Source organism: Bombina bombina, chromosome 1, assembly GCF_027579735.1.
Source record: "Bombina bombina isolate aBomBom1 chromosome 1, aBomBom1.pri, whole genome shotgun sequence".
NCBI lineage: Eukaryota > Metazoa > Chordata > Amphibia > Anura > Bombinatoridae > Bombina > Bombina bombina.
In genome coordinates, this window is record NC_069499.1 from 682,495,477 (window position 1) to 682,520,631 (window position 25,155).

General features: G+C 39.4%; 1 protein-coding gene across 1 annotated transcript in view; it reads right to left on the reverse strand.

Annotated features, from left to right (window-relative positions):
• Window positions 1–3,433: 3,433 nt before the first annotated feature.
• Window positions 3,434–25,155, reverse strand: part of TBC1D8B (TBC1 domain family member 8B) — a 283,925-nt gene continuing 262,203 nt past the window's right edge. Inside the window, exons 16-21 of the mRNA XM_053699162.1 lie at window positions 23,257–23,497; window positions 23,101–23,166; window positions 22,388–22,471; window positions 22,008–22,064; window positions 18,140–18,237; window positions 3,434–6,077 (exon numbers count right to left, since the gene is read on the reverse strand). Of these exons, the coding sequence (XP_053555137.1) occupies window positions 5,685–6,077; window positions 18,140–18,237; window positions 22,008–22,064; window positions 22,388–22,471; window positions 23,101–23,166; window positions 23,257–23,497 (939 nt within the window). The 3' untranslated portion in view covers window positions 3,434–5,684. The remainder of the gene's footprint in view (window positions 6,078–18,139; window positions 18,238–22,007; window positions 22,065–22,387; window positions 22,472–23,100; window positions 23,167–23,256; window positions 23,498–25,155) is intronic.

Consider the following 25,155-nt stretch of genomic DNA (forward strand, 5'->3'; position numbering starts at 1 on the left):
CCGATCACCTCCATGCATTGAGCTACTGACGGGAGTTGAATGGAATGAAGGACACGGCATGCATTTAGAAGCTTTGTTAATCTGTCTTCTGTCAGATAAATCTTCATTTCTACAGAATCTATAAGAGTCCCCAAGAATGGAACTCTTGTGAGAGGAAAAAGAGAACTCTTCTTTTCGTTCACTTTCCATCCATGCGACCTTAGAAATGCCAGAACTAACTCTGTATGAGACTTGGCAGTTTGAAAGCTTGAAGCTTGTATCAGAATGTCGTCTAGGTACGGAGCTACCGAAATTCCTCGCGGTCTTAGTACCGCCAGAAGGGCACCCAGAACCTTTGTGAAGATTCTTGGAGCCGTAGCCAATCCGAATGGAAGAGCTACAAACTGGTAATGCCTGTCTAAGAAGGCAAACCTTAGATACCGGTAATGATCTTTGTGAATCGGTATGTGAAGGTAAGCATCCTTTAAATCCACTGTGGTCATGTACTGACCCTTTTGGATCATGGGTAAGATTGTCCGAATAGTTTCCATTTTGAACGATGGAACTCTTAGGAATTTGTTTAGGATCTTTAAATCCAAGATTGGCCTGAAAGTTCCCTCTTTTTTGGGAACCACAAACAGGTTTGAGTAAAACCCTTGTCCTTGTTCCGACCGCGGAACCGGATGGATCACTCCCATTAATAACAGATCTTGTACACAGCGTAGAAACGCTTCTTTCTTTATCTGGTTTGTTGACAACCTTGACAGATGAAATCTCTCTCTTGGAGGAGAGTATTTGAAGTCCAGAAGGTATCCCTGAGATATTATCTCTAGCGCCCAGGGATCCTGGACATCTCTTGCCCAAGCCTGGGCGAAGAGAGAAAGTCTGCCCCCCACTAGATCCGATCCCGGATCGGGGGCCCTCAATTCATGCTGTTTTAGGGGCAGCAGCAGGTTTCCTGGCCTGCTTGCCCTTGTTCCAGGACTGGTTAGGTTTCCAGCCTTGTCTGTAACGAGCAACAGCTCCTTCCTGTTTTGGTGCAGTGGAAGTTGATGCTGCTCCTGCTTTGAAATTCCGAAAGGGACGAAAATTAGACTGTCTAGCCTTAGCTTTGGCTTTGTCTTGAGGCAGGGCGTGGCCCTTACCTCCTGTAATGTCAGCGATAATTTCTTTCAAACCGGGCCCAAATAAAGTTTGCCCCTTGAAAGGTATATTAAGTAATTTGGACTTAGAAGTTACATCAGCTGACCAGGATTTTAGCCACAGCGCCCTACGTGCCTGAATGGCGAATCCTGAGTTCTTAGCCGTAAGTTTGGTTAAATGTACTACGGCCTCCGAAATGAATGAATTAGCTAGTTTAAGGACTCTAAGCCTGTCCGTAATGTCGTCCAGCGTAGCTGAACTAAGGTTCTCTTCCAGAGACTCAATCCAAAATGCTGCCGCAGCCGTAATCGGCGCGATGCATGCAAGGGGTTGCAATATAAAACCTTGTTGAACAAACATTTTCTTAAGGTAACCCTCTAATTTTTTATCCATTGGATCTGAAAAAGCACAGCTATCCTCCACCGGGATAGTGGTACGTTTAGCTAAAGTAGAAACTGCTCCCTCCACCTTAGGGACCGTTTGCCATAAGTCCCGTGTGGTGGCGTCTATTGGAAACATCTTTCTAAATATTGGAGGGGGTGAGAACGGCACACCGGGTCTATCCCACTCCTTAGTAACAATTTCAGTTAGTCTCTTAGGTATAGGAAAAACGTCAGTACTCGCCGGTACCGCAAAGTATTTATCCAACCTACACAATTTTTCTGGTATTGCAACAGTGTTACAATCATTAAGAGCCGCTAAAACCTCCCCTAGTAATACACGGAGGTTCTCCAATTTAAATTTAAAATTTGAAATATCTGAATCCAATCTGTTTGGATCAGAACCATCACCCACAGAATGAAGCTCTCCGTCCTCATGTTCTGCAAGCTGTGACGCAGTATCAGACATGGCCCTAGTATTATCAGCGCACTCTGTTCTCACCCCAGAGTGATCACGCTTGCCTCTTAGTTCTGGTAATTTAGCCAAAACTTCAGTCATAACAGTAGCCATATCTTGTAATGTTATCTGTAATGGCCGCCCAGATGTACTAGGCGCCATAATATCACGCACCTCCTGGGCGGGAGATGCAGGTACTGACACGTGAGGCGAGTTAGTCGGCATAACTCTCCCCTCGCTGTTTGGTGAAATTTGTTCAATTTGTACAGATTGGCTTTTATTTAAAGTAGCATCAATACAGTTAGTACATAAATTTCTATTGGGCTCCACCTTGGCATTGGAACAAATGACACAGATATCTTCCTCTGAATCAGACATGTTTAACACACTAGCAATAAACTTGCAACTTGGTTACAATCTTATTTAACAAAAACGTACTGTGCCTCAAAGAGCACTAAACGATTAAATGACAGTTGAAATAATGAACTGAAAGACAGTTATAGCATCAATCCTTAAAAACAACACAACTTTTAGCAAAGGTTTGTTCCCATTAGTAAAGTAACAATAATTAAATTTGAAACATAAAAATTACAGAGCAACGTTTTTAATCACAGTCAATATATAAGTCTCACAGCTCTGCTGAGAGAATCTACCTCCCTCCAAAGAAGTTTGAAGACCCCTGAGATCTGTTAGAGATGAACCGGATCATGCAGGAAATACAAGAGTAACTGACTGGAATTTTTTGATGCGTAGCAAAGAGCGCCAAAAACGGCCCCTCCCCCTCACACACAGCAGTGAGAGAGAAACGAAACTGTCACAATTAAAACAAGCAACTGCCAAGTGGAAAAATAATGCCCAAATATTTATTCACTCAGTACCTCAGAAAATGCAAACGATTCTACATTCCAGCAAAAACGTTTAACATAATAAATACCTATTAAAAGGTTTAATGTACTTTTAACAGAGTAATTCCGGTGAAATACCATCCCCAGAATACTGAAGTGTAGGGTATACATACATGTCATTATAACGGTATGGCAGGATTTTCTCATCAATTCCATTCAGAAAATAAAAACTGCTACATACCTCAATGCAGATTCATCTGCCCGCTGTCCCCTGATCTGAAGCTTTTACCTCCCTCAGATGGCCGAGAAACAGCAATATGATCTTAACTACTCCGGTTAAAATCATAGTAAAAACTCTGGTAGATTCTTCTTCAAACTCTGCCAGAGAGGCAATAACACGCTCCGGTGCTATTGTAAAATAACAAACTTTTGATTGAAGTTATAAAAACTAAGTATAATCACCATAGTCCTCTCACACATCCTATCTAGTTGCTGGGTGCAAGAGAATGACTGGGAGTGACGTAGAGGGGAGGAGCTATATGCAGCTCTGCTGGGTGAATCCTCTTGCATTTCCTGTTGGGGAGGAGTTATATCCCAGAAGTAATGATGACCCGTGGACTGATCACACATAACAGAAGAAAACATGTTTCTTAGCTGGGAAAAAAAACTAACTTTTTATTTGTATCATTGTGGCCATATTGGGGTTAACCAAATACAGTTGTGCAAGTTGTCCTTGTCACCCAGTGAGTAAACCTAAGAGTATGTGTTCATTTAATTATTTAAATAGATTTAACAGAACTCTTGATGTGTGTGTATATATATATATATATATATATATATATATATATAGATAGAGAGAGAGAGAGAGCATGTAAAAGTAATGTATATTTAAATGCCCAATTTTTTTTTTATTAGTTTAATGCCCCTTAATTTGTTCTTGGAGAGTTGCCCAGCTGAATTAATTAACCATACAACCAATTCCCATCTTGAATAGGAATGTTTCATTGTTATAACAAAAAATACTAAGCAGTTGGAGATACTTAAAGGGACATGAAACCCCATTTTTTTCTTTCATAATTCAGAAAGAACATACAATTTGAAACAACTTTCCAATGTACTTATATTATTTGCTTCCTTCTCTTGTTATCCTTTGCTGAAAGGTTTATCTAGGTAAGCTCAGGAGCAGCAAAGAACCTAGGTTCTAGCTGCTGATTGGTGGCTGCATATATATACCGATTGTCATTGGCTTACCCATGTGTTCAGTTAGAAACCTGTAGTGCATTGTTGCTCATTCAACAAATGATGCCAAGATAATGAAGCTAATTTGATAATAGAAGTAAATTGAAAACTTGTTTAAATTTGTATGTTTTACCTAAATCATGAAAGAAAATGTTTGTGTTTCATGACCCTTTAATAGAAATCCATGCATTTTATTTTTCATTTTATTAATGATTTTACCTTTTATTTTTCCCCCAACTTCTTTTGTACAGATTCTATCCCTTTCTTTCGTTTGCCAGGCAAAACGAAAGAAAGCTTAACCTTTTGAAGTGTAGTGTAACCTACAATATATCCAGTCAGTTTCTTGCCCATGCTCAGAAGAGGACTGATGCAAACATTGTGTGACTGTATAAGTCATTTAATGTCAACTCCCTTATCTCACTAAGGGCAGTGGCTACACTGAGGATTTCTAAATGTTTCTTTTCCAATAAAACAAGTAAGTACATAGTCATACTTTTTATGTTTACTTTGATTTAACACAGTTTTTACTAAACAAGCACTATTTCATATCCCTTTAATAACATATTATATTTAAAGCTATAAATCCCTTGTTGAGCTCTACAGAACAAGAAACACTTCACAAATAAATCATTATCACTCCTCACGCTAACTTCAATATGTTTAGAGAATCAATGAGACCACTAATTAAGTATATAATTGGCTGCAACTTCCAAACTCCAAAATTAAGCTTGTAAGAGATAAAAAAACTGATAGAAATGAATCTTTAAAAGTTTCCTTTTAAAATGTAACTGATGAAATATGAAGCTGAGATTAAAAGCCTCATGGTTTAAATCAGGGGGAAGACAAGATATTTTGTTTTTTGTCCATCACATATCAAGGCTTAGCTTCCCTCCTTAACATTAAATAGAAGCGACTAATAGAATCAGATACACACAGAAGAAATGAAGTATAAAAATAGCAACTAGAGGAATTATCACACAGAATTAGTGGTGCATAAACAAACATTATAAACCAACACGCTGCAGAGCTCTTGTGCGCTATAGAGGGTAGACAGTAATACACAGGTAAATATAAACAAACATTATAAACCAACACGCTGCAGAGCTCCTGTGCGCTATAGAGGGTAAACAGTAATACACAGGTAAATATTTGCTCCCAAAAAGGCCTGCAACACTTTACACAGCAGCAAGGGCATTGAAAAGCATTTTAAAATGTTGCATATTTAGCACAAACTAAAATATATACTTTATTTTTAATCCTTCTGTGGCAGAGATGCCGTAGACTTTCATGTAATTACAATATTTAAAATCATTCACAATTCTTTTCTATCAAACTTCATATTAACAAGTATTATATATACACTATATAACTGCATTAAGATAAACACAATAAATGTGTTTATTTCCCCGGACTGCATATGACCATACAGTGTTTCTGAAAACAATTCTTTCCTACTGGAAAATAGCAGTGTATCTCAATGAAACCCTTACAGCATACAAAAATGATATAGATTATGAATTGTAAGAGTAAATAGAAACACTGTGATTGTGGTTACATTTTCAGTGATTTTACTAACGCAGCTTTATATGAAACATTTACTGCATGTTCGCTTTACGTAATTAAAAAACAAAAAATCTGTATTTATACCCTTTTGCTAGCTCGGATCTGAGAGCTCCTTGCATTTTCTAACTTGGCTTTTAAATTAGTAGATTTCTCAAAAAATCTCACAAGCGCTGGTTCATTTAATAAAGAGGCAAGAATCTGTTCAAAAGCAAGTGACCAATCAGTGTTTTCTTTGGAAGAATTAGGAACAGTGGTTTCCGTTTGTGGCTTTAAGTTGTTCTCCTGAGTTGTATCCTTAGGTTCTGTTGGTGGACTCTTGGAAGGTGAAGAAGGATTCTGCAGCTTTCTCCCAACTTCCTCCATTCTGAGCAAAAGGCTGGTCACTGCCGCAATGGCACGGTATAGAAGTTCCTCTTCCGGGTCCCCATGAAAAAGATTGTACAATGTCTTGGAAAACTGAATAAACTGGGACTAGGAAAACAATACAAATGTTGAATGTACAGGACAAGTAAATAATAAAAAAAAATCATAAATTAAATCATGCTACCATAAGTGCCCCAAGTAGCAGTCATAAGTCTTTAATAAAGAACTATTAAAGTTTCTCTAAATGAAACACCTATTACATCGCCAATTGTACAGAACCTGCTGCAGCCGAATGATTAGAAAAAAACAGAATTTATGTTTACCTGATAAATTTCTTTCTCCTACGGTGTGTCCGGTCCACGGCTTCATCCTTACTTGCGGGAATATTCTCTTCCCTAACAGGAAATGGCAAAGAGAGCACAGCAAAAGCTGTCCATATAGCTCCCCCTCTGGCCCCGCCCCCCCAGTCATTCGACCGATGGTTAGGAGAAAAAGGAGAAACTATAGGGTGCCGTGGTGACTGTAGTGTACAGAAATAATTTTTTTTAAACCTGACTAAAAGCCAGGGCGGGCCGTGGACCGCACACACCGTAGGAGAAAGAAATTTATCAGGTAAACATAAATTCTGTTTTCTCCTACATTGGTGTGTCCGGTCCACGGCTTCATCCTTACTTGTGGGAACCAATACCAAAGCTTTAGGACACGGATGAAGGGAGGGAACAAGTCAGGTGACCTAAACGGAAGGCACCACAGCTTGCAACACCTTTCTCCCAAAAACAGCCTCCGAAGAAGCATAAGTATCGAATTTGTAAAATTTGGCAAAAGTATGCAGAGAAGACCAAGTCGCTGCCTTACAGATCTGATCAACAGAAGCCTCGTTCTTGAAGGCCCAAGTGGAAGCCACAGCTCTAGTAGAGTGAGCTGTAATTCGTTCAGGAGGCTGCCGTCCGGCAGTCTCATAAGCCAATCGGATGATGCTTTTCAGCCAAAAAGAAAGAGCGGTAGCAGTAGCTTTCTGCCCTCTCCTCTTACCAGAATAAACGACAAACAAAGATGATGTTTGTCTGAAATCCTTTGTTGCTTCTAAATAGAATTTTAAAGCACGGACCACATCTAGGTTGTGTAACAAACGTTCCTTCTTTGAAACTGGATTCGGACATAGAGAAGGAACAACTATTTCCTGGTTAATATTCCTGTTGGAAACTACTTTTGGAAGAAAATCAGGCTTGGTACGTAAAACTACCTTATCTGCATGGAATACCAGATAGGGAGAAGTACACTGCAAAGCAGATAATTCAGAAACTCTTCTAGCAGAAGAAACAGCAACCAAAAACATAACTTTCCAAGATAGTAACTTAATATCTATGGAATGCAAAGGTTCAAACGGAACCCCTTGAAGAACTGAAAGAACTAAGCTTAGACTCCATGGAGGAGTCATAGGTCTGTAAACAGGCTTGATTCTGACTAACGCCTGTACAAACGCTTGTACATCCGTTTGTGCAACAAGACAGACATAGCAGATATCTGTCCCTTTAGAGAACTAGCTGACAGACCTTTCTCCAAACCCTCTTGGAGAAAGGAAAGAATCCCAGGAATTTTGATTTTACTCCAAGAAAATCCCTTGGATTTGCACCAACGGATATAAATATGCCATATCTTATGGTAAATCTTTCTAGTCATAGGCTTTCTGGCTTGAACCAGAGTATCTATAACTGAATCTGAAAACCCACGCTTAGATAGAATCAAGCGGTCAATTTCCAAGCAGTCAGTTGCAGAGAGACTAGATTTGGATGTTCGAATGGACCTTGTACTAGAAGATCCTGTCTCAAAGGTAGCTTCCATGGTGGAGCCGATGACATATTCACCAGGTCTGCATACCAAGTCCTGCGTGGCCACGCAGGAGCTATTAGAATCACTGAGGCCTTCTCCTGTTTGATCCTGGCTACCAGCCTGGGAAGGAGAGGGAACGGTGGAAACACATAAGCTAGATTGAATGACCAAGGCGCCACTAATGCATCCACCAGTGTCGCCCTGGGATCCCTGGATCTGGACCCGTATCGAGGAACTTTGAAGTTCTGACGAGACGCCATCAGATCCATATCCGGAATGCCCCATAGTTGAGTTAACTGGGCAAAGACCTCCGGGTGGAGTTCCCACTCCCCCGGAAGGAAATTGTCTGACGACTCAAATAATCCGCCTCCCAGTTGTCTACTCCTGGGATGTGGATTGCAGATAGGTGGCAGGAGTGATCCTCTGCCCATTTGATGATCTTGGATACCTCTGCCATCGCCAAGGAACTCTTTGTTCCCCCCTGATGATTGATGTACGCTACAGTCGTCATGTTGTCCGACTGAAATCTTATGAATCTGGCCTTCGCTAGGTGAGGCCAGGCCAGAAGCGCATTGAATATCGCTCTCAGTTCCAAAATGTTTATCGGGAGAAGGGACTCTTCCCGAGACCACAGACCCTGAGCTTTCAAGGAGTCCCAGACCGCGCCCCAGCCTAAGAGACTGGCGTCGGTCGTGACGATGACCCACTCTGGTCTGCGGAAACTCATTCCCTGAGACAGGTGATCCTGAGTCAACCACCAGCGGAGTGAGTCTCTGGTTACCTGGTCTACTTGAATCTGGGGAAAAGTCTGCATAATCCCCATTCCACTGTTTGAGCATGCACAGTTGCAATGGTCTTAGATGAATTCGAGCAAAAGGAACCACGTCCATTGCTGCAACCATTAATTCTATTACCTCCATGCACTGAGCTATAAAAGGCTGAGGAATAGATTGAAGAACTTGACAAGCGTTTAGAAGTTTTAATTTTCTGACCTCTGTCAGAAAAATCGTAATTTCTACAGAATCTATTATTGTTCCCAGAAAAAGGACCCTTGTGGACGGGGACAGGGAACTCTTTTCTACGTTCACCTTCCACCCGTGAGACCTGAGAAAGGCTAATACAATGTCTGTATGAGCCCTTGTTCTGGAAAGGGACGACGCTTGGATTAGGATGTCGTCTAAGTAAGGTGCCACCGCAATGCCCCTCGGTCTTAGAACCGCTAGTAGGGACCCTAGCACCTTTGTGAAAATTCTGGGAGCAGTGGCTAAACCAAGCGGAAGAGCCACGAACTGGTAATGTTTGTCCAGAAAGGCGAACCTTAGGAACTGATGATGATCTTTGTGGATAGGAATATGTAGGTACGCATCCTTTAAGTCCACGGTAGTCATGTATTGACCCTCCTGGATTGTTGGTAAAATCGTCCGAATGGTTTCCATTTTGAATGATGGAACTCTGAGGAATTTGTTTAGAATTTTTAAATCCAGAATTGCTCTGAAAGTTCCTTCTTTTTTGGGAACTACGAACAGGTTTGAGTAAAAACCCAGTCTTTGTTCCGCTGTTGGAACTGGGTGTATCACTCCCATCTTTAATAGGTCTTCTACGCAATGTAAGAATGCCTGTCTCTTTATCTGATCTGAAGATATGCGAGACATGTGGAACCTTCCCCTTGGAGGAAGTTCCTTGAATTCTAGAAGATACCCCTGAGAGACTATTTCTAGTGCTCATGGATCCGGAACATCTCTTGCCCAAGCCTGAGCAAAGAGAGAAAGTCTGCCCCCTACTAGATCCGGTCCCGGATCGGGGGCTACCCCTTCATGTTGTTTTGGTAGCAGCCGCAGGCTTCTTGGCCTGTTTACCCTTGTTCCAGCCTTGCATTGGCTTCCATGCTGGTTTAGGCTGGGAATTGTTACCCTCTTGTCTAGAGGCTGCAGAGTTAGGAGACGGTCCGTTCCTGAAATTGGGAAAGGAACGAAAATTAGATTTGTTCTTAGCCTTGAAAGGCCTATCCTGTGGGAGGGCATGGCCCTTTCCCCCAGTGATATCTGAAATAATCTCTTTCAATTCTGGCCCGAAAAGGGTCTTACCTTTGAAAGGAATATTAAGCAGTTTTGTCTTGGACGACATATCTGTCGACCAAGATTTTAGCCAAAGCGCTCTGCGCGCCACTATTGCAAAACCTGAATTTTTCGCCGCTAATTTAGCTAATTGAAAAGCGGCATCTAAAATAAAGGAATTAGCCAACTTTAGTGCGTGAATTCTGTCCATGACTTCCTCATATGGAGTCTCCTTATGGAGCGAATTTTCTAGTTCCTCGAACCAAAAAGACGCCGCCGTGGTGACAGGAATAATGCACGAAATTGGTTGGAGAAGGAAACCTTGCTAAACAAATATCTTTTTAAGCAATCCTTCCAATTTTTTATCCATAGGATCTTTGAAAGCACAACTGTCCTCAATAGGAATAGTTGTGCGCTTAGCCAACGTAGAAACTGCCCCCTCAACCTTAGGGACTGTTTGCCATGCATCCCTTCTGGGGTCGACAATGGGGAACATTTTCTTAAATATAGGAGGTGGGACAAAAGGTATACCTGGTTTCTCCCACTCCTTGGTCACTATGTCCGCCACCCTCTTGGGTATCGGAAAGGCATCAGCATGCACAGGGACCTCTAAGAATTTGTCCATTTTGCACAATTTCTCTGGAATCACTAAAGAGTCACAATCATCAAGAGTATTTAGCACCTACTTAAGCAGGGCGCGGAGATGTTCTAACTTAAATGCCACGATATCAGGTTCTGCCTGCTGAGAAACTTTTCCTGAATCAGAAATTTCTCCCTCAGACAGACCCTCCCTCACTGCCAAATCAGACTGGTGTGAGGGTATAACAGATAAATTATCGTCAGCACCCACTTGCTCATCCTCTGTATTTAAAACTGAGCAATCACGCTTTCTGGGAAATGCTAGCAGTTTGGATAAGAGATTTGATATAGAATTATCCATTACTGCAGTTAATTGCTGCATAGTAACAAGCATTGGCGCGCTAGATGTACTAGGTATCGCCTGCGCGGGCAAAACTGGTGTTGACACAGAAGGAGAGAATGATGAACTATCCCCACTGCCTTCATTTGAAGAATCATCTTGGGCAACCTTATTAAATGTGACAGTACTGTCCTTACTTTGTTTGGACGCCATGGCACAATTTGAACATACATTTAAAGGGGGAACCACCTTGGCCTCCATACACACAGAACATATGCTATCTGAAGGTATAGACATGTTAGACAGACTTTGGCAGGCTATTAATGCAATAAAACCGTTTTTTTTTTAAACTTTTATTTATAACCATGGAGGGGTGCAAAGTTACAAGTTGCCTCTCCAGCCCACCACGCAGGGTGAGTCAGGAGTGCAGGTAGGATAAAACAAGCAGCTGCAATTTCATACAGTGATATGCATGTGATTTCAAGAATTTTCAGTAAGCCATCATTGTTCTAATCGATATGGATTTGCACCACTACCTTGGGGTTTTAAATCTTATTAACAAACAAGCAAACAGACGTAGGCAGGGAGGGGAAAGGGGGGGGGGGAGAGAATCAGGGAAGGGGACCGGCAAAAAGGAAAGGGGTGGGGAATAAACAAACATGGGACATGGAGCAGGAGGACAGAAATAGGGGAGGGGAGGGAAGGGAAGCCCGGGGATAGGGAGGAGGAGAGTGGTGAGGGATTGAGGGGGTATAACAAATGCATTTAGACCCGCAAATACCATTCCTTCATGTCCCCAGGAAATTCTATAAAGCAGTGCGGTATAAGTACAGTGCAATAGTACAGTATTACAATATTTGGCCAATACTGACAGGTACCAAACGGCCGGCTATAGAGAGATCCACTGACCCGCTGTTTTGGAAATTATGCTAGCGTCTAGTCAGATATAGGATTGGATTCTATGTGCTGTCAGAAGCATGTTACTTAAAAAAAAAAAAAAAAAATGACACATAAGGGCTCAGGGTAGCCTCATGGTTAACTGCCAAATACTTACTGGGAAAGCAACCTTGAGGGGGACCTGGTGTTAGATGGGATAGTTCTATACATGGGTTACCCCAACAGTCTGAGCTAAGGCAATCTGTAAGACCCATTAGGGTCCAGCCATTGGGGTAATAAAGAGATTATAGGAACCTAGGGGATCATACAAAATAAGGTTGCCTCTGCACTTATGCAAAGGGTATCAAGAGAGGTGACACTAAATATGCAGGTTAACTAGGGATACATGCCTTCCAGGTGCTCCTGTTGTACAAATAACGATTGTTTTTGTTGAATTTAATATATAGGTTAAGGATGATTATAAGGCTGTGGACAGCAGAGCCAATAGATCTCTACAAGATACACCGACAGTGTGGTTGTTAATAACAAAGTGTGCAGGACAGATTGCCACAGTCCAAAGCTTTGTGAGTCTGGGCAGCTTATCCGGCGCAAGATACAGTGCTCATATTTCCAACTATATACAAAGTGTGCTGGAGCAAGAAAACAAAATGATAGCAGTGCTACCCGAGTTAATAAGAACCAAGGTACAGGTAGATATACATCTCAACATTACATGCAATATCTGACTAAAAGACATTTCAGGCTAAAATAAACAGAAAAAATTCAAACAGCATTAAAGTTGCGTAGTAGTTTTTCCTTCTCCTTTTCTTTTTGTCTGTGTTACCACATCAAGCAAGGTCTAAGGGAATGCCATAAAATAAACCTATCATTGCCGACATATACAGACAGAGGGGGGTCATGAGCCGTCCGACCCAACTATGAACAAAAAGTTCAGCTTGGCTTTCATGTGAGGTATAACACACTGCATAGCAAGATATCTTAGTTTGTCCAGATTGAGAGAGTATTTTTTTGTCTTTATATTTAAAGGCATTACGTTCAAGACCACTTGTTGATCCATTCACACATCTTCTCCCACCCTAGCCAATGCCAGCCATCTTATGGTTCACATGCCGCTAAAGCAAGCAACCTCAGTCAATAAACACTTTACCCGATACCAATCCGGGCTGAAACCCGACATCTTTGTTCCAGATGAGAACCGTTCTTTTGCGGGGGAAGGCGGAACTGCTTCGCGATAGTAGTCGAGGGTAGTAACTTGCCCAGACGACCGCTGCCCCAGCTCAAAGCCAGCCTTGAAATTTGCAGAGAGGCACTGGTGCGCGGCATACCGGATGAAGTTGCGACTTGTTCCCTGCCCTGTGCAGTATAGTTCTCACCGTTGCCGTCTTTTCCGCTCACCACATTGTCGGTAGGCTCGTGAGATGTGGTACCTTTTTCCTCCATCTGGTTGTGATGTTGTTCAGCTGAGTCAATTGAGTACCGTGGAGAGTTAACGGTAGGGGAGCAGGGACAAAAAGGGTTTGGAACAGATGCTGCGGGGTCATCAGCGCTCACAGTTTTATTGAGCGGCAAGAATTTTGTGCTCTGGTCTTGGTCTGTGGGGCTAGGTGCGGGGCAATTCTGAGTCATGGTGCCAGTACCCAGAGTGTCTGTTCCCAGGGCAGTCAACAAGGTCAGCTGAGGATCATTGAGACAGGTAGGAGCTGCCCTAGTGCGGTTAGGAGTGCAGTGATCACGGACCTCACAGAGAAGTTCCCGCATAGTTACCATAAGGGAATCCAATCGTGGTGTGAAAATTTCTATTAGGGTTTCAGTAACGTGTGCCATCTTGGCTATCAGAGTAGGTACAGCGTCTTTAGGCCCAAAGGCAAAATTAGACTTTTAAATGACTTCTCGGAGGCCAGGGGTTGTAGTATCCTGATCCTGAGGTTTTCCCGGACACTCTTGCTGTCAAGGGAGGAATGGATGGCTGCAGGTTTTGCCACTTCGCTTTTAAAATTCAGATTCACTCACGGAGCTCTATGAAGCTGTGGCCATCCTAGTGAGCCGCCTACCGGAAGTGTCATAAAACCGTTTTTAAACAAAACCGTTACTGTCTCTTTAAAAAATAAAAAGAGCACACTTTATTTCTGAATGTTTGAAAAACTATGAAGGAAATATCCGATCTTTACAAAATTTGCACCCTAGTGTCTTAATGAAAGTATTGCACACCAAATTTCAAGTCTCTAACCCCTTAAATGAGCAAACCGGAGCTAATTGTTCAATTTACCAGTTTAAACCCACTACAGTCCCTGCCACAGCCTTTGCTGCGGCTTTTACCTTCCTTGGGGGTTATTCACCACAGAAATAAACCTTCTTGAATTCGTTTTTATGGCCACAGGACCCTCTCACATGAAGCTGCATGCACTGCTTCTAGAAGTAACTGCGCAACTGAGGCGCGAAAATGAGGCCTCCTCCCTCTGCATACCAGAGTGAAGGGGCCTTCCTGACTAGATTAGGTGTCTAAACAACTGCCAGGCGTAATAAAAACGTTCCCAAAAGTGTTTCAAAGTCACAAAACACTCCAAAAGTCATATAAATATTATATAAATCAATCGATTTGGCCCACAATAGTGTCAACCAGTATAGAGCCCATTTATAAGCCTTCATTCTGTTATGAGTCTAAGAAAATGGCTTACCGATCCCATAAGGGAAAAATGACAGTCTTCTAGCATTACTATGTCTTGTTAGAAAAGAGACTAGTCATACCTGGAGCAGAAAAGTCTGCAAACTGTTCCCCCTAACTGAAGTTCTCTGGTTTTAACAGTCCTGCGTGGGAACAGCAATGGATTTTAGTTACTGTTGCTAAAATCATACTCCTCTTTTAACAGAACTCTTCATCACTTTCTGTTGTAGAGTAAATAGTACAAACCGGCACTATTTTAAAATAACAAACTCTTGATAGAAGAAATAAAACTACAACTAACACCAAATACTCTTTACCATCCCCGTGGAGATGCTACTTGTTCAGAGCGGCAAAGAGAATGACTGGGGAGCGGAGCCAGAGGGGGAGCTATATGGACAGCTTTTGCTGTGCTCTCTTTGCCATTTCCTGTTAGGGAAGAGAATATTCCCACAAGTAAGGATGAAGCCGTGGACCGGACACACCAATGTAGGAGAAATGACCAATAGCCATGCTAAAATAGCCAAAAAAGACACAAATCTACTGCTTTCCTGAAATTAGAGTGGGTGTTATTGCATTGTCTTTTTATGATACACTTGTTAATTATGCAATGCTACTGTATTGAGTGGTCCTTTAAGTGCAGTATGAGGCATTCAATATACTACTGGTCAAAAGCAGAAAGCTAGGGTAATAGTTGGACACAAGATTAAGACATTAAAATGAGCAGCAGTGTTTGAAAAAGGATAAAAATACCTCCACATATGTGCCCAAACTTAGTCATTCACAGATGACAACGATCAACTAAACTCAAGGGTACCGATTTTCTACTAAATGCAAGTGCACTGCAGTTCTCATGAAGCTGTGTTACTCCCAAATAGCCTATCAGCAACTTCCCACTCCTAAATTGTCCTCACTTGTGTTGTTGTGGGGTTGCAATAGTTCCCTCCCACTTTTCTTCCCGGACACAATTTTAACTTTTATAGAATGAGAAAAAGAAAAACTTGTGACCTTACTAAAATTACTAAATGGGTTTATGTTCAGGCTATAAGTAGTTTACTCGGTTAAGAGAAAAAGGAAATAACATCAGAAAGTAAGAAGTATTTATATTAGATAGATATATTATTAAATATGTACAATGTTTGAATTATTATGTAACTACTATATTTTTTTTATGGGCCATCAGTTACCCTACCTTGCAACTTGAAATAGTTTTTAATATGATACACTTACACACGCAGGTATCTTTGTGTATTATAAATAAGTGTATATATATATATATATATATATATATATATATATACACACACACACACATAGTATATATATATATATATATATATATATATATATACACATATATATATATATATATATATATATATATATATATATATATACACACACACACACATAGTATATATATATATATATATATATATATATATATATATATATATACACACACACACACTAAACTTTTAGTCTAGATTCAAAGTTTCCAACCAATTTATCAAGCTCTGTAATTGGGTGAGCCAAGATAGCATAAAAAAAAGAAAATAAATTTGTGTGTCAGTTCCATTGCTCTTTTCCTGCTAAGCCTCCAGAAATGCCATAGATTAGTTATGGCATTATGGCATTGTAAAAGCTTATGGTATGGCTGCCTAGAACTCAATCAGATTGTATCATCTTTGAAAACATGTTTGGAGCAACAGATTATTTCCACATACAAAACTTTAATAAACATAAATTGCATTGATATTATGGACATTCAACTTAAAGGGACAGTCTAGTCAAAATTAAACTTTCATTATTCAGATAGGAGATGTAATTTTAATCAACTTTAAAAATTAATTTTATTATCAAATTTGCTTTGTTTTCTTGTTATTCTTAGTTGAAACTAAATCTAGGTAGGCTCATATGCTAATTTCTAAGCCCTTGAGGGCTGCCTCTAATCACATGCTTTTTAAATTGCTTTTAACAACAAGAGACTGTGGGCCATATAGATAACACTGTGTTCAGGCACAGGGAGTTATTTAAGAGTTTGCACAACACAATGCTAAATGCAACTCAATAGATTTTAAATAGTCACAGTCATGTGATCAGGGGGCTGTCAGAAGGTTCTTAGATACAAGGTAATCACAGAGGTAAAACGTATATTAATATAAGTGTTGGTTATGCAAAACTGGGGGTTGTGTAATAACATAATTTATGCTTACCTGATAAATTCCTTTCTCCTGTAGTGTGATCAGTCCACGGGTCATCATTACTTCTGGGATATTAACTCCTCCCCAACAGGAAGTGCAAGAGGATCACCCAGCAGAGCTGCTATATAGCTCCTCCCCTCTACGTCACACCCAGTCATTCGACCAAGAACCAACGAGAAAGGAGAAGCTAAAGGGTGCAGTGGTGACTGGAGTATAATTTAAAAATTTAGACCTGCCATAAAAAACAGGGCGGGCCGTGGACTGATCACACTACAGGAGAAAGGAATTTATCAGGTAAGCATAAATTATGTTTTCTCCTGTTAAGTGTGATCAGTCCACGGGTCATCATTACTTCTGGGATACCAATACCAAAGCAAAAGTACACGGATGACGGGAGGGATAGGCAGGATCTTTATACAGAAGGAACCACTGCCTGAAGAACCTTTCTCCCAAAAATAGCCTCCGAAGAAGCAAAAGTGTCAAATTTGTAAAATTTGGAAAAAGTATGAAGCGAAGACCAAGTTGCAGCCTTGCAAATCTGTTCAACAGAGGCCTCATTCTTAAAGGCCCAAGTGGAAGCCACAGCTCTAGTGGAATGAGCTGTAATTCTTTCAGGAGGCTGCTGTCCAGCAGTCTCATAGGCTAAACGTATTATGCTACGAAGCCAAAAAGAGAGAGGTAGCCGAAGCTTTTTGACCTCTCCTCTGACCAGAGTAAACGACAAACAGTGAAGATGTTTGTCGAAAATCTTTAGTTGCCTGTAAATAAAATTTTAGGGCACGAACTACATCTAGATTGTGCAGAAGTCGTTCCTTCTTTGAGGAAGGATTAGGACACAAGGATGGAACAACAATCTCCTGATTGATATTCCTGTTAGTGACTACCTTAGGTAAGAACCCAGGTTTAGTACGCAGAACTACCTTATCCGAGTGAAAAATCAGATAAGGAGAATCACAATGTAAGGCTGATAACTCAGAGACTCTTCGAGCCGAGGAAATAGCCATTAAAAATAGAACTTTCCAAGATAACAATTTTATATCAACGGAATGAAGGGGTTCAAACGGAACGCCCTGTAAAACGTTAAGAACAAGGTTTAAACTCCATGGCGGAGCAACATTTTTAAACACAGGCTTAATCCTGGCCAAAGCCTGACAAAAAGCCTGGACGTCTGGACTTTTTTTTTTTTTCTCAGTAAAAATACAATTTTAGCAAAGGATTGCTCCCATTAGTAATGGATAACTAGCCCTTTAATAGCAGAAAAAAAGTACAGAATGTAACGTTTTTTATCCCACAGTCCTCTCACACATCCTATCTATTTAGTTGGGTGCAAGAGAATGACTGGGTGTGACGTAGAGGGGAGGAGCTATATAGCAGCTCTGCTGGGTGATCCTCTTGCACTTCCTGTTGGGGAGGAGTTAATATCCCAGAAGTAATGATGACCCGTGGACTGATCACACTTAACAGGAGAAAAAGGGATTATCTGTCTTTTAAAACAATAACAATTCTATTGTAGACTCTCCCTTTAAGTCACAAACATGGATCTTGACAAACATTTAATTACAGGGGTAAATTCCCTAGTTACCAATGCAGTTAAACAGTGTCTTCACCTGATTCATTTTTGGTAAGTCTTTTATGCTTTCTTCTTTCCGAACCAGTTCATCTTGCCATTGCTTAAGATATGCCTGGATATCAATCTTCCGTTTTCCTTTAAAATATTAATACAATTTTAACACTATAAAGATGAAAGTAAAAAAAAAGCCAATATACCAATATATATATAAGTAAACAAACAGCTAAAAGGTGGTTCATTGTGAATCTGATTTACAAAAATATTCTATAATACTGTCAGTATTTCATTTATTTTTAAGAGTTAATACTTAACTTAGTGCGCAATCCATGCTCTCCAGAGCACATTAAGGTAAGTATTGTAGTTACAGGCAAACTTTTCACTTGTAGCTTTGAAATATTTACATTCGCTTTAAAAAAATGAACGTAAATGTTTAAACAAAACAAATACTGAATTTTTGTTAAACGAAATAAATACCAAATAGTGCAGCCACCGAATATTCATGGAAACGAATTTCCCTAAATATTTTTGCCTGAAACAAAATTTTCTTGGCTATACATCTCTATAGCCAGTTAGCACATTTAAGCAATAATTCCAACTTGTTTTTCCACAGAAGTATACACTGTTGCCAATGTACAGGGTAAGATATGCAAATGATATATACAACATGGTTGTTGCTCCCAGTACTAGAAATCCCCTTAGGGGGTAGGTACAGCAAAAACAAACCCAATTCAGGATACCGGGTTGATTTGCTGCTAAAGGAAGCGTATTTCAAGTGCAAAAAACAAAATTTATTTAAGTTATGGTGGAGATAAAAGCATGAGATAAAATATCCTCCATAAAGGGATTTCTGTTGTAAAACACAGTACTGGAAGCAAAAAGCATGTTGTATATCTACCTAGAAGTCTCTGGTGCATAGGTATAAATTAATAAATAAATAAGAATGAATACAGAATATTTATTTTTCTTTTTAAGGTTCTAACTTTTATAAAATGGAAGATTTTAAATGTTGTGCTTTTATCTCTAACAAGTATAATGCTGCATTTCAGCAAATCTTTAATTAAAACCAAATAAAAATAGTAAAATATTAAAGGGACAGTCAAGTCCAAAAAAAGCTTTCATGTTTCAAATAGGGCATGTAATTTTAAACAACTTTCCAATTTACTTTTATCACCAATTTTGCTTTGTTCTCTTGGTATTCTTAGTTGAAGGCTAAAGCTAAGAAGGCTCATATGCTAATTTCTAAGCCCTTGAAGGCCGCCTCTTGTCATATGCTTTTTTCACAATAATGACATCACTAATAAACACCGGACTAACACTGCCTCTTCTATGTGTGAAAGCTATAAAATATTCACCGCTGTTAACACACAGAGATGCCGGAAGAAGTGGTTAAGTGATATTTCAGTTGTGTTTTTTTAGTAAGTGAAAATTACGGGCGAGATTACATATACGGCGTTGCCCGCAAAAGCCGGCAGCGCCGTTTTTTTACACGATTTTGGTATTATATATACGGCGTAGCAAACAAGTTACGCATGTATATTTCACCCATCTGCCGCATTTTTTACTCCCATAGACTAATTTAGAAGTGGCGCACAATTCGGTATCCAATATACAGCGTAAGGACTTGCATGCGCAGAATTCAGAAAATCTACTCCATTCTCATCTCGCCACACATGGCAAGTGCAGCAGCCCTTGCACTGACTAAAAAAGCAGCGTAACTCCCTGGAAGTCTTAACAAACATATACATTTAAGCAGCATCTCAAATAGTTAAAGGGACAGTACTGTATAGTATGAGATTTGCTTTTTTACGGTTTATTTGTGTATTTCAAATAGCTGATTTAGTGTTTTGAAGCCACAACCTAATTAAATTGATTGAGTTTGGAGGTATAATCAGATCTCATTACTTTATCACATTGTGTACATAGACTTGCTTCTTTACTTTATATTTGTTCTTAAACCAATCACCAATATTTGGAGAGAACAATGGGAAATCATACTTGTATTACCTTATCTCTTCTAAAACCCACTGGGAGTTTAATTTATTGTACTGGCTGTGTTAACACAGCTTGGCCTTGAGGCCAAAATATATAAAGGGACAGTCAAGTCCAAAGAAAACCTTTATGTTTCAAATAGGGCATGTCATTTGAAACAACTTTCCAATTTAATTTTAACACCAATTTTGCTTTGTTCTCTTGGTATTCTTAGTTGCAAGCTAAACCTAGGAAGGCTCATATGATAATATCTAAGACCTTGAAGGCCGCCTATTATCAAATGCTTTTTCATTTGCTTTTCACAACTGGGGAGAGCTAGTTCATGTAAACCATATAGATAACATTGTGATCAGGCACGCGGATTGTGGCAGATACTGCACTTATCGACTAAATGAAAGCCAACAGATAATAAATAAAATGTCATGTGATCAGGGGGCTGTCAGAAGCTTAAATACACGTTAATCACATAGGAAAAAAATATATTAATATAACAGTGTTGGTTATGCAAAACTGGGGAATGGGTAATAAAGGGATCATCTATCTTTTAAAACAACACAAAATCGGGTTTTAACTGTCCCTTTAAGGATGGATGGGGATACCACAGGCTAAATAACATATAGCAAATGCAATCATAAGGGTAAAGGAAATACTTATAAATAATTTAATACACTACAGCAGATAAAAGTGGATCATTGGGGACAAATTAAAAGGAAGAACATTTTTGAGTACACTGTCCCTTTAAACCTTGCTGCCCAGTTAATTATTATAATCAATATTCCTCCTCTGCAATTGTGTCAAACCAATCACAAACAACACAACCTCTCACCTGCAGCCTTAAAACATCAGTATTATATATACCCATGGTTTAATTCATATTGGATGTGAGATACATTGATTTACATCTTAGAAGTGAATATTACTATATGTACCCTTTATAGACAACTATGTGGATGTGAGTTATAGTACAAGAATATGTCATAAACATGATAATATTACCTGTTTTTATTGCCATTTCCACACAGGCCTTATTATATGTTTTAACAATATTAGTGTAATAAAACACACCTCACATGGATGTGGATGACAATTATATGGTAAATAACAGAGGACAAGATTTATGGTGAACTATAAGAATATTTATTTCTTTTTTGGCTTCTTGGATGAGGGAGCTGAGGTGGCTGTAGTGGATTTCCTTGTTCTCCTGGTTTGAGAAGATTCTGCTGTTTCTGCTGGTGTGCTGGCCACAGATGATAGGCTGGAGGCAGTGTCCTGCTGGTGTGTAAAGTGCTAAACCAACACACCCAAGAGTTGATTTTGTTCTCTCCATCTATTGTCCATTTGCATATCAGATGCTGCCATGTCCCTCTGCAGCTCTATGCTACGTTTGTGTAACCTCTCTTGGCCACTGAAGAACCTCTCTTGGCTCCTGATGAATCTTCTTGGTTCCTGAAGAACCTCTCTTGGCCTCTTTGTATGCTCTCAGTGCTTGTCACGAGCCTCCTTTGGAGTGCAATGTATTCCTCACCCAGGGTAGAATACAATGCATCCACAGGCTTTTGAGCAACAGGGCTGCCAGTTGCTTGAGGGGCAGGTTCAGCTGTAGCTTCTGCAGCTTGAGGGGCAGGTTCAGCTGTAGCTTCTGCAGCTTGAGGGGCAGGTTTAGCTGCATCTTCTGCTGCTTGAGGGTCAGGTTCACCTGCATCAGCTGTGTGGGATGTAATACCCCAATGTGCAAGGTGAAATTACAGGCGGCGCGGGTTGCAACAATTTCCCATACATTTTATAATCTTCGGCTGGTATAAAAAGTTACTTTAAACATATTAAGGGGAATCACCTTTAACATACTCAGAAAAGGGGTTCACTTTGCATCACATTATTAAAATCTGTTTCACTTTATAACCGCATTGTAAGGATACCTTTTTCTGGGCTCTTTGTTTTGTCCTCAGCATCTTCAGAGGTTGCTGGTGAGGTTACTATTGGCAAAAAAACAAACAAAAAAACCCCAACATCATCAATGTTTAGTTACAATGTCTGCAGTAAAAAAAAAAAGAAGAAAAAAATGATATGAAGTATTTTCTGTCTGATGGTACTTTTGGCAGATGAGCTTTTAAATTCTACTCACAAATACAGGCCTTGGTGTCTCTCTGCATAATTTAGGAAGAAAACACCATTCTTGGCTTTGCAATCAAAGGTGTAATTATTGTTTTGTGCCTCAAGCCCATTACCTGATTATAATCTAAATGGGACAGCAGTAGAGCACAGAACAGCATTACAGACATATAACTCTCATACTTACCATGGAGTTGGCTGAAATGCATCAGGTCCTCTTTGGAAAGTTTGGCTTCTTCCGAAGGACTTGTAGATCCAACTTCAGTAAAAGCTGAAAGAAAAAAATACTGTAAAAATAATCAAATAACGAAACACCAGGAGTTACCACTATTGGCAATTTTTTTTACAACATTTTTCTTACTTTACACATATTAATATACAGCAGTTTTTATATAAAAAAACACACACAAATCTAGTGTACACAGGGACATTGTACACTAGATTGTTCTTTGCATAAATGTGTTGTAGTTGATCCATTTAAATAGCCCATCTGGGGGTGTTTTTGTAAAAATATTTAGTTTTGCTTATTTTCAAATAACTGTGCTGATTTTCAGGCTCTTAACCAAGCCTCAATGTTTTAGATGTATACTGATGTATACAGACTTCACATTGCTTCTGCTTGTATAATAAATATATTCATATGCAGGGGTGGGGGAGGGTCTGCTCTCAGCCCCTTTCAGTGGGTGTTCCAGACTAATCTCATCAACAGTGCTACATTCAGAGCTTCTAAGTTTTTATACTGGATTTTTATATCAGTATCTGAGCATATTATCCTTTATAGTAGTGTCTGTTACATGCAGTTAAATTAAAATTGGTGTATACTGTCCCTTTAAAGGAACATTAAACAGCTTGAGATTGTTATATAAAATGTTTCATTCTAAATTAAATTATAAGACATACCTGGAGGTAAGTGGAGCTTAAAAAGTAATTTGAGCCGATCTGTAAAACTTCCATTGAACATGATATCTAGGAAATATAATAAAATATCATAACAAAACACTGAACTTTTTTGCACAAATAGAGTATTATCCGCAAAGTTTATCATTATGATCTCACCAAATGCTGCAGAAAATTCTTTGAAGTTGATCAGACCATCAGAGTTCTCATCCAGCAACCGGAAGGTCCACAGAGCAAGAGAGTCTGCATTTTCCGAATAACTCCATGGACTGAGCAAGTGATAAAGTGTACGGAACTGCTGGCAGTCTAGGTGGTATTGTTCTAAATAGGGCAAGCTGGGATCATGGTGGCTCAGTATACTACGGTTCATGCTCCAGTAACAAGACAGAAAATGCTCTCTCTAAAAGGAAAAAAAAACATTAATTAATGTAATATTAAGCATAAGATGCACAAATTATCAATCAAGTCAAGAAAATATCTGGTTCTCTAAATGGTAAACGATATATAATAAAATAGGCTACTTTATTTGTGTTGTCTATATATTAATCCTTAGAAGTTAGGATTTCACATAAAGTCTTTCATTACATTATTCTCCAGGACTCAAGTAACAATGACAAAAAAGAAGCTAAAACGCTGCTATTAAGAGTTAATGAGAAAAAATTAAGTTTAGTCATTTACAAAAATAAAATGAATTTAAAGTAATTAGTCAGGCAAGAAGCAGGGCAAGTACAGTGGTGTTTTCCACAATGATTTCCAAAATCAGGATTGTGTAGCTTCCATGCATAGCAACGCCATCAAAACTAAGCATTACCCTGTAACTCCCTCCCACTGAGTGAGATTCCGCAAACTCAACCCCAAAACACAGCTTCTTATCGTAATCCTGGTTCTAGCAGTAATTTTGTCCATCAGACTTGACTGAAATCAACATAACTCAATTCATATCCCCAAACAGGGCTCTTCTAGTTGGTAGGATGACTTTATTCAATACCTTATTTCAGCTTTTCGTCTAGGGAGCCATAAAGTAAATAGTTTGACAATAACAGATCATTGTGGGTAATCTCTTTCTAAATGTATTGATATTTCTGAAGATTATTGATTGCTGGTCACAATTTTTACCTAATGTCAAAATAGTTCAAGCAAAATGTGACCATTACTGACTGGAAACCTATAAGCTCAGGAATGGAAGAAAGCTGCATTGTTTAGCTGCCACTCTCTGTAGTCAATAAAAAGTGGAACTTTTTCACAATTCAGAAATGGCTGACAATACAAAGTAAATTGAAAAGTTAAAAGTTTTTAACTTTACTGTCCCTTTAAATTGACATGACCACAACATTGTACTGTAGAAGTAAGGAAAAAACGGTTTTTAATAATAATGAAAGTGTGAAGGAATATGAGAAGTGCAGAAAAGTTAAATAAAAAGTGCTGGCCTAACAGTATTCAATAAATGTAGTAAAACGAAAATCATACCACTACACAAGGCCACATAACCTAAATATAGATACAATATGGTTAGATCAAATTATCCATGATCATAACAAACCACATTATCCAAGGCAGTTTTCAGTTAAACGGAGATGTTACTCAAATAACTTGATCACTGTATAGAGCTGATTAGACCATATCACATGAACATAAAAAGAAAGATATTTTTCCTCATCCCATTGTAAAAGGACTTTAAGTATCCAATCAGTATGCTAACCCCGGCCAGGCCTTGCAGGAGCGTGCAACTGACATGTGCAGCCACAGTCAGTAAGTTCACTGTGAAATCTCACAAAACTACAGTAAAGTGTGTGCACTAAAGATACTGATTGATGTTATTTTTTCACTATGCAGAATGACAGTAGCTGAAGAATAGAAACAGCACAGAGGTGTCAGGTTAAAAATCCCTTTATTTTAGAACATGGGGATCAAAAAGAACAGATCCCCATGTTCTAAAATAAAGGGATTTTTAACCTGACACCTCTGTGCTGTTTCTATGATTTGATGGTGGGCTTGGCAGTGGCCCACGGATGTGTCAGTTCCTCTGGTGATAGTGCTGGTTTCTGTTTGGACTTAGTA